General features: G+C 43.9%; 1 protein-coding gene across 3 annotated transcripts in view; it reads right to left on the bottom strand.

The window, feature by feature from the left end:
* Window positions 1-13,236, bottom strand: part of LOC311021871 (myosin light chain kinase, smooth muscle-like) — a 49,994-nt gene that overhangs the window by 12,069 nt on the left and 24,689 nt on the right. For 2 of the 3 annotated variants that reach the window (XM_084022741.1, XM_084022742.1), the window contains exons 16-20: window positions 13,190-13,234; window positions 11,622-11,723; window positions 8,449-9,362; window positions 6,099-6,221; window positions 3,204-3,263 (exon numbers count right to left, since the gene is read on the bottom strand). In XM_084022741.1, coding sequence (XP_083878867.1) covers window positions 3,204-3,263; window positions 6,099-6,221; window positions 8,449-9,362; window positions 11,622-11,723; window positions 13,190-13,234 — 1,244 coding nt within the window. The remainder of the gene's footprint in view (window positions 1-3,203; window positions 3,264-6,098; window positions 6,222-8,448; window positions 9,363-11,621; window positions 11,724-13,189; window positions 13,235-13,236) is intronic. The other variant, XM_084022740.1, reaches the window with a different exon arrangement.

Here is a 13,236-nt window from a genome sequence, read left to right as displayed (position 1 = left end):
TATAATAAATAAATGCCGACATCCTTCATTCTGTTTCCTCAGACTCACATGTTATTCTCCTGGTGTCCACCAGGGGCATCACTGCTGTACTATAGAGCAGTGCATCCAAATCACTGACATAATCCCACTTTAGTTTCCTTTACAGACAGAATGATTCTAGGGTTGTGTTCAAAGATTTAAGAGCAACGTTTTAAAGGCAGAACAATGAGGAAAAATGGAGGCCCATGATTCTATTGTTGAGTTGCAGAAATGATGATTCATCAATTCTCAGAGTTCGTGCCTTCGTGAAACTATGGTTTCAATTCTTCACTTCCTTATTCTTCCATATGTGAGTATCACAGATTTAACTGCAGCTGGAACACATTTATGTCACGTCTTATAATGTCAGCAGTATTTCTGAAGCATCACGCTGCATCTCAACTTCTTTATGGTTAAAAAAAAGCAGGGGAAGAAGAATGTGGGACAGGCCGTCTCTGATGACCAAATATGGACAATCTAAAAATAGATCCTGAGGACGCAGGAAATAGTTCCTGAAGGTTTTCATCCATTCTGACGGCTGCAGAAATGGAAGAATCTAGAACTGTTCAACACATATTGAACACAGTTTACTGAAAACCGCTGGACTTCAGTATCCATCTGAAATACTTGTACTTTACTATTCATAATGTAATTAACAACATAGATACGGACGTAGTTACATACTAACGTAGTTAATAACGTAGTTACATACTAATGTAGTTAATAACGTAGTTACATACTAACGTAGTTAATAACGTAGTTACATACTAATGTAGTTAATAACGTAGTTACATACTAATGTAGTTAATAACGTAGTTACATACTAACATAGTTAATAACCTAGTTACATACTAACGTAGTTACATACTAACGTAGTTAATAACGTAGTTACATACTAACGTAGTTAATGACGTAGTTACATACTAATGTAGTTAATAACGTAGTTACATACTAACGTAGTTAATAACGTAGTTACATACTAATGTAGTTAATAACGTAGTTACATACTAACGTAGTTAATGACGTAGTTACATACTAATGTAGTTAATAACGTAGTTACATACTAATGTAGTTAATAACGTAGTTACATACTAACGTAGTTAATGACGTAGTTACATACTAATGTAGTTAATAACGTAGTTACATACTAACATAGTTAATAACCTAGTTACATACTAACGTAGTTACATACTAACGTAGTTAATAACGTAGTTACATACTAACGTAGTTAATGACGTAGTTACATACTAACGTAGTTAATAACGTAGTTACATACTAACGTAGTTAATGACGTAGTTACATACTAACGTAGTCACATACTAACGTAGTTAATAACCTAGTTACATACTAACGTAGTTACATACTAACGTAGTTACATACTAACGTAGTTAATAACGTAGTTACATACTAACGTAGTTAATAACCTAGTTACATACTAACGTAGTTTATAACGTAGTTACATACTAACGTAGTTACATACTAACGTAGTTAATAACGTAGTTACATACTAACGTAGTTACATACTAACGTAGTTAATAACGTAGTTACATACTAACGTAGTTACATACTAACGTAGTTAATAACGTAGTTACATACTAATGTAGTTAATAACGTAGTTACATACTAACGTAGTTAATAACCTAGTTATATACTAACATAGTTACATACTAACACAGTTAATAACATATTAACCTAGTAACAAACTCCATCCAATGTCTACCCCTTATCCTGTATTCAGGAAGTAGGAACTAGGAACCTAGTTAATAACCCAGTTACATACTAACATAGTCAATAACATAGTTACATACTAACATAGTTAATATTATAGTTACATAATAACCTAGTTAATAACCTAGTTACATACTAGCCTAGTTACTTTTATTCGTTTTATTGTGTTGCTTCATCTCATGTAATTATGAAACCAGATTTAAATTATTTCATGGATGATTTTCTCAAGGTTTCCTTTTAATCAAACCTCAAACTTAATAGATATATCCATATTCATTTTAAATATCCATGTTTATGACTACTGCGACCACAGAGGCTCTTATTGTGAAAGTCTGCCTCTCTTCCTAGTGTGTTTGTTTACATGCAGGTTCCTGAGGGGCAGCAGAGCCGGATGGAGTCTCAAAACCAAAACACTAAATCTCACTCTTAACGAGCTTCTCACATCTGATTCACTCTGATTCAGATCATCATAATCTCATCATCACAACACACAACACAACAAACATCAGCTCAACAGTTTCACTTTGGTTTGGAACCAAATATCTGAAAAACAGGGATGTTCCCACCAGCTGACATCACTCAAACATCCCACGAACCGTAAATACAACACAAGAGGTTCTGCTCCGTACATTCTCAGATTCATCTAAACGATGTTTCCTTATCAATAAACAGACAGTGAGACGGGACAGTGAGACGGGACAGTGAGACGGGAAAGTTAGACAGGACAGTGAGACAGGACAGTGAGACGGGACAGTGAGACGGGACAGTGAGACGGGGACAGTGAGATGGGAAAGTTAGACGGGGACAGTGAGACGGGACAGTGAGACGGGGACAGTGAGACGGGAAAGTTAGACGGGGACAGTGAGACGGGACAGTGAGACGATACAGTGAGACAGGGACAGTGAGACGGGAGAGAGAGAGAGAGAGGAGCCAATCAGGCGGAGCGAGGAAAGCCGGCCTTAAAAGGAAGAGTGGGAGAGGATCCATGAAGAGCTGTGGACCGTTACAACCACAACATCCTCCCCCTCCTCCCCTCCCACCCCTCCTCCTCCCCTCCCATCCTCCTCTCCCACCCCCCCCTCCTCCCCTCCCCTCCTCCCATCCTCCCCTCCCACCCCCCCTCCTCCCCTCACCCATGCACTTCTATGTTCTTACCTGTAGTACTTTCATCACAGCACTGTAGTACTAAAGCTATCCTTGCTGAACAGCTGTTACTTTAACACAGTTTCTATTTTTCACTCTAACTTTATCAGCGATGATGTTGTGTTTTCTTTCTTTCCACAAATGTACTTATTGTAAGAAAGCGTCTGCTAAATGCCCTAAATGTAAATGTGTGTGCATGTCTGTGCGTGTCTGTGTGTGTGTGTGTGTGTGTGTGTGTGGCAGTGTGGGAACCGGCCCTCAGCTCCTTATTGGGACAAAAGAAGAAGAAGCGGCTGCATATTTTGGAAACTCACTCTCTGAGGTCGGAGTCGTCTTCTTGGACTTCTTGTCTGCCGGAGAGTTCTCTGTCGGGTCTGGAGGCCAAGAGAGAGACAGGTAGGGAGACAGGGAGAGGGAGGCAGGGAGAGGGAGGGAGACAGGGAGAGAGACAGGGAGAGGGAGGTAGAGAGACAGGTAGGGAAACAGGGAGAGGGAGAGAGACGGGTAGGGAGACAGGGAGAGAGAGGGAGACAGGTAGGGAGACAGGGAGAGAGAGAGAGACAGAGAGAGAGAGAGACAGGTAGGTAGACAGGGTGAGGGAGAGAGACAGGGAGAGAGAGACAGGTAGGGAGACAGGGAGGGAGAGATAGGTAGGGAGACAGGGAGAGGAATAGAGACAGGGAGAGGGAGAGACAGGTAGGGAGACAGGGAGAGGGAGAGAGACGGGTAGGGAGACAGGGAGAGAGAGAGACAGGTAGGGAGACAGGGAGAGAGAGAGAGAGAGACAGGTAGGGAGACAGGGTGAGGGAGAGAGACAGGGAGAGAGAGACAGGTAGGGAGACAGGGAGAGAGAGATAGGTAGGGAGACAGGGAGAGGAAGAGGAAGAGAGACAGGGAGAGGGAGAGACAGGTAGGGAGACAGGGAGAGGGAGAGAGACAGGGAGAGAGAGAGAGAGACAGGGAGAGAGAGAGAGACAGGTAGGGAGACAGGGAGAGAGACAGGGTGAGAGAGAGACAGGTGGGGAGACATGATGAAAGTGTGTTTTATTAAAATAAATAATTTGAGGAACAAAAATAGAAACAGAATTCTGAGTTTTAGGATTCGTTAAATTCTCTTCCAGTGCTTCTTGTTGTGACACGCTGATATTCGTGCTCCCCAGGGGACCAATCACATGAAGCCTGGTTCCTATGAACTCCCAGAACCTCAGTGGCTCTCCGTCGCCATGGCAACACGCTGGTCTCTGGGAATCTCATTTGGAGATGATTGTTAAATAAACACTGTTTATGTCCATTTACTGTAATAACAGGACGGTCCAACCAGACCTCCGGAACGGGGTCTTACAGGATCTGGTTTGATAGGGCCTGGTTCTTACAGGACTTGGTCCTTACAGGACCTGGTTTTACAGGACCTGGTTCTTACAGGACCTGGTTCTTACAGGATCTGGTTTTATAGGGCCTGGTTCTTACAGGACTTGGTCCTTACAGAACCTGGTTTTACAGGACCTGGTTTTATAGGGCCTGGTTCTAACAGGACCTGGTTCTAACAGGACCTGGTTCGTACAGGACCTGGTTCTTACAGGACCTGGTCCTTATGCTTCTGATCTGATCTGAGCAGAGTCCGGTCCCGTTGAAGGAGGATACATGAAAGTAAAGATAAAGTTGTAAACATGTTTACCTCATGAATTATGATGCTGGATGTCGTTTCATATTAAATATAGAACTTATTTATCACATGTCACACAAAGCAGAAACGTTTAGTTTGGTTTAAATATTTACACAAACTGAGAAAATGTTTCCATTATTCAAACATGATGTGACATCAGCAGTTGTTGTTATAAGAAGGTTCTTACAGTCCACTAGAACGTAGTTACATACTAACCTAGTTAATAACAGAGTTACATACTTACCTAGTTAATAACATAGTTTCTTACTGTTATATGAAGGTTCTTACAGTCCACTACAACGTAGTTACATACTAACCTAGTTAATAACATATTTACTTACTGTTATATGAAGGTTCTCACAGTCCACTACAACGTAGTTACATACCATCCTAGTTAATAACATAGTTACTTACTGTTATATGAAGGTTCTTACCGTCCACTAGAACGTAGTTACATACTAACCTAGTTAATAACATAGTTACATACTAACATAGTCAATGACAGTTACATACTAACCTAGTTAATAACATAGTTACATACTAACATAGTTAATAACATAGTTACATACTAACATAGTCAATGACAGTTACATACTAACCTAGTTAATAACATAGTTACATACTAACCTAGTTAATAACATAGTTACATACTAACATAGTCAATGACAGTTACATACTAACCTAGTTAATAACATAGTTACATACTAACATAGTTAATAACATAGTTACATACTAACATAGTCAATGACAGTTACATACTAACCTAGTTAATAACATAGTTACATACTAACCTAGTTAATAACATAGTTACATACTAACATAGTCAATGACAGTTACATACTAACCTAGTTAATAACATAGTTACATACTAACATAGTCAATGACAGTTACATACTAACCTAGTTAATAACATAGTTACATACTAACATAGTTAATAACATAGTTACATACTAACATAGTCAATGACAGTTACATACTAACCTAGTTAATAACATAGTTACATACTAACATAGTTAATAACATAGTTACATACTAACATAGTCAATGACAGTTACATACTAACCTAGTTAATAACATAGTTATATACTAACCTAGTTAATAACATAGTTACATACTAACATAGTCAATGACAGTTACATACTAACCTAGTTAATAACATAGTTACATACTAACATAGTTAATAACATAGTTACATACTGTTATATGAAGGTTCTTACAGTCCACTACAACGTAGTTACATACTAACCTAGTTAATAACAGAGTTACATACTTACCTAGTTAATAACATAGTTACTTACTGTTATATGAAGGTTCTCACAGTCCACTACAACGTAGTTACATACTAACCTAGTTAATAACATAGTTACTTACTGTTATATGAAGGTTCTTACCGTCCACTAGAACGTAGTTACATACTAACCTAGTTAATAACATAGTTACATACTAACATAGTCAATGACAGTTACATACTAACCTAGTTAATAACATAGTTACATACTAACATAGTTAATAACATAGTTACATACTGTTATATGAAGGTTCTTACCGTCCACTAGAACCATACAGCAGCTCTCAGATCTGCCTGCTGAGTTCTCAGCCCGGCATTTATACTGCCCTTCATCTTCTGGCAGCGCTTTGTCTATCGTCAGGGAGCACAGGCCTCCTGCAACTGCAGCACATATTCATATTAATATATATACTACAACACAGCACATATCATATATATACTAGAGGAATACAACACAGCACATATCATATATATACTAGAGGAATACAACACAGCACATATAAATATATACTAGAGGAATACAACACAGCACATGTAAATATATACTAGTGGAATACAACACAGCACATATTAATATATACTAGTGGAATACAACACAGCACATATCATATTATATATACTAGTGGAATACAACACAGCACATATTAATATATACTAGTGGAATACAACACAGCACATATTAATATATACTAGTGGAATACAACACAGCACATATTAATATATACTAGTGGAATACAACACAGCACATATTAATATAAACTAGTGGAATACAACACAGCACATATTAATATATACTAGTGGAATACAACACAGCACATATAAATGGTAAATGGTCCTCATTTATATAGTGCTTTTAGCCAAAGCGCTTTACAAGAATGACTGACATTCACCCATTCACTCACACATTAACACACCAACGGTGGAGTCAACCACGCAGGGCGACTGCCAGCTCATCAGGAGCAATTGGGGTGAGGTGTCTTGCTCAGGGACACCAGGCACTCAGCTAGGAGGAGCCGGGGATCGGTTGCCAGCCAACCCGCTCTACCTCCTGAGCTAAACCCCCCTATATATACTAGTGGAATACAACACAACACATATCATATATATATATATATATATATATATATATATATATATATATATATATATATATATATATATATATATATATACTTGAGGAATACAACACAGCACATATTAATATATACTAGTGGAATACAACACAGCACATATCATATTAGAATATTAGAATATTAGATTATTATATTAGGATGAGTGAATGCCACACTGTGATATTAATAGTCAAAGTATTGATTCTGCAGTAAAAGATTCGCTGTCAGTGTTTCATTATATATTACAACTCCAGCTGTCTGTCTCAGTGACCTCTGACCTTTAACATGTGACATGAGTCCTCACTATGTAGGGTAAAAAAACACATACACACAGTGCTGGATCAGGGGCTGTCCTGCAGACTGAAATAACAGGAGGGGGATTACTGCTGTCTGACACACACACACACACATATTCATGTCTTCTTGGAACAGAAAGAGTCCCCCACAATCCCACAATACAGGTAACACACATACACACACACAAACACGCACACACACACACACACACACACACACACACACACACACACACACACACACACACACACACACACACACACACACACACAGACACACACACACACACACTCCCTCACCATCACATGACCCTGCTGGAGGAGGAGAGTGAGTTAAATGTCTTCTATAAGAATCATTCATCCACTGAGCTGGAAAGCAACACGTGGATGTAGAGCGCTGGTTTAACTTGGTTCTGGTCCGGGTCCCAGGACCAGAACCAAGATTCTCTGCGTCAGCGGGCTCAACAGAACATGAAGAGAATGAAGACGATGCCTTCAGGGACCTTTGTCTGTCCCGGTTAATAACATGAACTCACTCCTCATCTCTATAAAAAATGACATGGAGTCTGGTGCTGCTAGTTCTTCTTCTCTTTTCATTCCCTTTTACATTATTGATATAAGCTACATTTCCCATGGTGCACCTGGATAGGGTCTTTCATTAGAGCCTCCCTGTCTGATAAACAAACTCCTCACCCCCAGTTTCGAAGACACACTGTAGTCTGATGACATCACTGTGACATCACTGTGACATCACTGTGACATCAGGCGACTGACACATCAATTAGTAGATTCATTGATTAACGGATCATTGTAGTGATGAACCCATGAATCAGTGCCGGTCCTCACAAGTGCAGTAGGTGTGTGTGTGTGTGTGTGTGTGTGTCCTATGTAAAGTGATCTGTTCACTACTAAATACCAACAATAGTCTGACGGCGCTGTCACGCATCACATCCTGTTGTTTCGGTCTATTAATAGTGTCTGAACCCTCTGAGCTCCGTCAACAGTTGCTTCGCCGCTGCGCCTCCTCCTGCGCCTCCTCATGTGCCTCCTCCTGCGCCTCCTCATGTGCCTCCTCATGTGCCTCCTCATGTGCCTCCATCTTCACTCAACTCTGCTTTATTCACTCACACAACTTTATTTAAACCACATCAAAAGGTTTACACACAAACTGTGTGTGTGTGTGTGTGTGTGACCTCTGACCTTCGTTGGTGAGGACGATGAACTTGGATGACTTGATGATCTTCCCGTCCAGCGTCCAGGTGACGGCGGTGTCTGCAGGGTCGGCGGCGGCGAGGCGGCACTGCAGCCGGAGCCGCTGGCCGTCCAGCACCGTCACATCGCTCAGCTTCTCCACGAAGTCCGGCAGCTTCACCCCTCCTCCTCCTCCTCCTCCTCCTCCTCCTCCAGCACTCTTCTTCTCCTTAATCCCTCCATCCACGCAGTTGTTCACCGCCGCCTTCACGTTCTCCCCGTTCTTCTCGGGGCTTGCCGGCTTCTTCTTGCTGCCAAGGACGGAGCGGAAGTCAGCGGCGTTCTTCCCGGGTGTCTCTACGGGTTTGTTGGCGTTGCCGGCCTTCTTTCCCAACACACCGCGGAAGTCCACCTGCTGCGGGGAGTTCACCTTGCGGTCCTCCTCTATCTTGGCTTTGACGCCCTTGAGGTTGGCCTTAAAATCCATCCTGTGGTGGCGGTGCTCGGCAGCGGCGGCCTCCCTCGGCTCCTCTTCCTGGTGGGTGTTGGCGTTGGATGCTCGCCGTCCGAGAAGCGAGCGGAAGTCGAGCTGCTGCGCCTGCCTCTGTCGCAGCTCCTCCTCGCCACACTCCCTGGTGTCCACGCAGTGCTTGAGGAGGCCTCGGGGAGCGGCAGCGGGAGAGTGCTGGTTGCCCTCCTCCTCCTTCTTCTTCTTCTCCTCCTTGTGCAGGTGCAGATTCTCCTGCTCCTGGTTGGCCTCCTGCCACTGCCGACTGGCACTACAGCTGCTGCTGCTGCTTCTCTGCTCCACGCCTCCTCCTCTGGCACCTCCTCCTCTGGCACCTCCTCCTCTGGCACCTCCTCCCCTGGCACCTCGTCCCAGCACCTCAGGCCCACCAGCTGCACCTCCTCCTGCTGCAGGGCTGAGCGAGCAGAGGGATAGATGGAGAGAAGGAGGGAGAGAATAAACAGAGCTGTGTTAAAGCCCCTCTGGAGGCTCCGACCCCCTAGAGGCTCCGCCCCCCACCAGCTGGGGTCAGGGGGAGGAAGTGGACTTCCACTCTAAATGTCCATGTTACACAAGTGACTCGCATGCCCTTATATGGGCATAGACCCAGAACGGCCTGAACACACACAGATGTAAACACAAGTGAAACCTGAAGAGCGCCTCCTCCTCCTCCCTCCTCCTTCCTCCTCCCTCCTCCTCCTCTTCCCCATTCCTCCTCCCTCCTTCTTCCTCCTGTCTCCACCCACCTCCTTCCTCCTCCTTCCTCCTCCTCCTCCATCCTCCCTCCTTCACCCTCCTCCTTCCTCTTCCTCCCTCCTTCCCCCTCCTTCCTCCTCCTCCTTCCTTCCTCCTCCTCCTCTCTCTTCCTCCTCTCTCTTCCTCCTTCCTCACTCCCCCCCTCCTCCCTCTTCCTCCTTCCTCCTCCTCCTTCCTCACTCCTCCCTCCTTCCTCCTCCATCCCCCTTCCTCCATCCTCCTCCCTCCTTCCTCCTCCTCCTTCCTTCCTCCTCCTCCTCCTTCCTTCCTCCTCCTCCCTGTTGACTCCCAGTCCTCCCAGTTATCTCACTGGGAGCTCACTCTTAATGGCTTCAGGGCCATCATCCTATTTCATTCATTCTGTTGTAAAGTTGTGCGCGCAAACACACAAACACACACACACATACACACACACACACACAAACACACACACACACACACACACAAACACACACACACACACACACATACACACACACACACACACACACACACACACACACACACACACACACACACACACACACACATATAAACAAACACACACACACACACACACACACACACACCAGAGTGTAAACAGCGGTATGCAGCTGGGAGAGAGAGGAAATACTGGCTCTGATTGGTTATAATGATATGGACAGATTAGAGAAGCTTTATGGGAAATCTGTGGATGTAGGACAGAGAGACAGACAGACAGACAGACAGACAGACAGACAGACAGACAGACAGACAGAGGGACAGACAGAGGGACAGACAGACTGACTGAGGGACAGACATACGGACAGACATACGGACAGACAGACAGACAGACGAACAGACGTCCTCCATGAGTGGAAACAGAGGGCTGTAAACAGCGATAGGAATAGAATGGAGATTAATGGACAGATGGAGCAACATAAACAGTTCTGATGAGATGATGGAGGGAAATAAACTCCAGGAGAGGGAGATGACAGAATCTTCCACTTTCAAAATAATAACAATAATAATAACAATAATAATAACAACATTGACTAGAGAGATGTTACAACAGCGGATCAGCTGGATCTGTTGTTTTCACATCGTTCACACTGCTCCTTTAAACCTGTGAATGATCCAAACACCATGGCTTCCAGGACCGCTGGTCCCGATCCGTCTGTCTGTCTGTCTGTCTGTCTGTCTCTCTCTACATGTCTCCCTGTGATAGACTGGTTACCTGTCTGTCTCTACATGTCAGGCCTGTGATAGACTGGTTACCTGTCTGTCTCTACATGTCTCCCTGTGATGGACTGGTTACCTGTCTGTCTCTACATGTCAGGCCTGTGATAGACTGGTTACCTGTCTGTCTCTACATGTCTCCCTGTGATGGACTGGTTACCTGTCTGTCTCTACATGTGGTTACCTGTCTGTCTCTACATGTCTCCCTGTGATGGACTGGTTACCTGTCTGTCTCTACATGTCAGGCCTGTGATAGACTGGTTACCTGTCTGTCTCTACATGTCTCCCTGTGATGGACTGGTTACCTGTCTGTCTCTACATGTCTCCCTGTGATGGACTGGTTACCTGTCTGTCTCTACATGTGGTTACCTGTCTGTCTCTACATGTCTCCCTGTGATGGACTGGTTACCTGTCTGTCTCTACATGTCTCCCTGTGATGGACTGGTTACCTGTCTGTCTCTACATGTCTCCCTGTGATGGACTGGCAACCTGTCTGTCTCTACATGTCTCCCTGTGATGGACTTGTTACCTATCTGTCTCTATATGTCTCCCTGTGATGGACTGGACCTGTCCAGGGTGAACCCCTGGGATCGGCTCCAGCCCCCCCATAACCCTGAATACAGGCTACGATGGATGGATGGAAGTTGACGAGCCATGATGCTAATAAAGATGTGTAAAGTGTACATACGATAAAATGAGTAAAACCACAGAGTTGTGTCACCTCTTGTCCTCTCCTGCTCTTCCCCCTCGTCCTCTCGTCCTGTCTGTCTCTCGATCATCGACAGACAAACAGGCCACAGCACTGCAGTCCCCAACATTGTTCCTGACAAACAGCCAGGCAGACGTTCAGATACTTTGGACAGGTAGGTACCCATCCTAATGCTCTTTAAGGTGACCTCCCTTGTGGAGTAGTACCCTACCTAGTGTTCTTTAAGGTGCCCTCCCTTGGGGAGTAGTACCCTACCTAGTATTCTTTAAGGTGACATGCCTAGTGGAGTAGTACCCTACCTAGTATTCTTTAAGGTGACCTCCCTTGTGGAGTAGTACCCTACCTAGTGTTCTTTATGGTGCCCTCCCTTGTGGAGTAGTACCCTACCTAGTGTTCTTTAATGTGCCCTCCCTTGGGGAGTAGTACCCTACCTAGTATTCTTTAAGGTGACCTGCCCTAGTGGAGTAGTACCCTACCTAGTGTTCTTTAAGGTGCCCTCCCTTGTGGAGTAGTACCCTACCTAGTGTTCTTTAAGGTGACCTCCCTTGTGGAGTAGTACCCTACCTAGTGTTCTTTAAGGTGCCTTTCCTTGTGGAGTAGTACCCTACCTAGTGTTCTTTAAGGTATCCCCCCTTGGGGAGTAGTACCCTACCTAGTATTCTTTAAGGTGACCTGCCTAGTGGAGTAGTACCCTACCTAGTATTCTTTAAGGTGACCTCCCTTGTGGAGTAGTACCCTACCTAATGTTCTTTAAGGTGCCCTCCCTTGGGGAGTAGTACCCTACCTAGTATCCTTTAGGGTGCTTTACAGTTACCATCCATCCATCCATCCATCCATCCATTGTCTACCGCTTATCCTGTATTTTTAGGGTCGCGGGGGGGCTGGAGCCGATCCCAGCTGTCATTGGGCGAAGGCAGGGTACACCCTGGACAGGTCGCCAGTCTATCACAGGGCTAACATGTAGAGACAGACAACCATTCACACTCACATTCACACCTACGGGCAATTTAAAGTCATCAATTAACCTATCCCCATCCTGCATGTCTTTTGGACTGTGGGAGGAAGCCGGAGAACCCGGAGAGAACCCACGCTTACACAGGGAGAACATGCAAACGCCACACAGAAGGAACCCAGGGCCGACCCGGGAATCGAACCCAGGACCCTCTTGCTGTGAGGCGAGAGTGCTACCCACTACACCACCGTGCAGCCCCTTTACAGTTACCATACAGCCATATTTTATGGCATTCTATAGAGTCCTAGCACCATATTTGTGATTTATAAGCAGCCCAAGACCTATTTATATGATAATATTTGAACATTTAAAATAAACAGTTAAAGTAAAGGTTAAACCATTGGGATAAATATGATGGAGGACTACAGTATGTGAAGAGGTGGACAGACAGATCATGGGTGGATTTATGGATGGGGGAATTTAATTTAATCCTCACTTCAACTTCATACTGTAGATCATAGAGGATTATTTCAGAATGTTGCTGTCGACACAACATCTGTGACCGCTTGTATTTTTATCAAAATGATGTCTACTAATATACATATGAATATAAAGAGTGTGTTCTTACCTCAGGGTGATCAGGTAATCTCCTGCATGATGCTTTTGAACGTTCCT

The sequence above is a fragment of the Eutrigla gurnardus genome (assembly GCF_963514095.1).
Source record: "Eutrigla gurnardus genome assembly, chromosome: 12".
Lineage (NCBI taxonomy): Eukaryota > Metazoa > Chordata > Actinopteri > Perciformes > Triglidae > Eutrigla > Eutrigla gurnardus.
The sequence above is the reverse complement of the archived record's forward strand: the minus strand, read 5'-3'. Positions and strand labels throughout refer to the sequence as shown.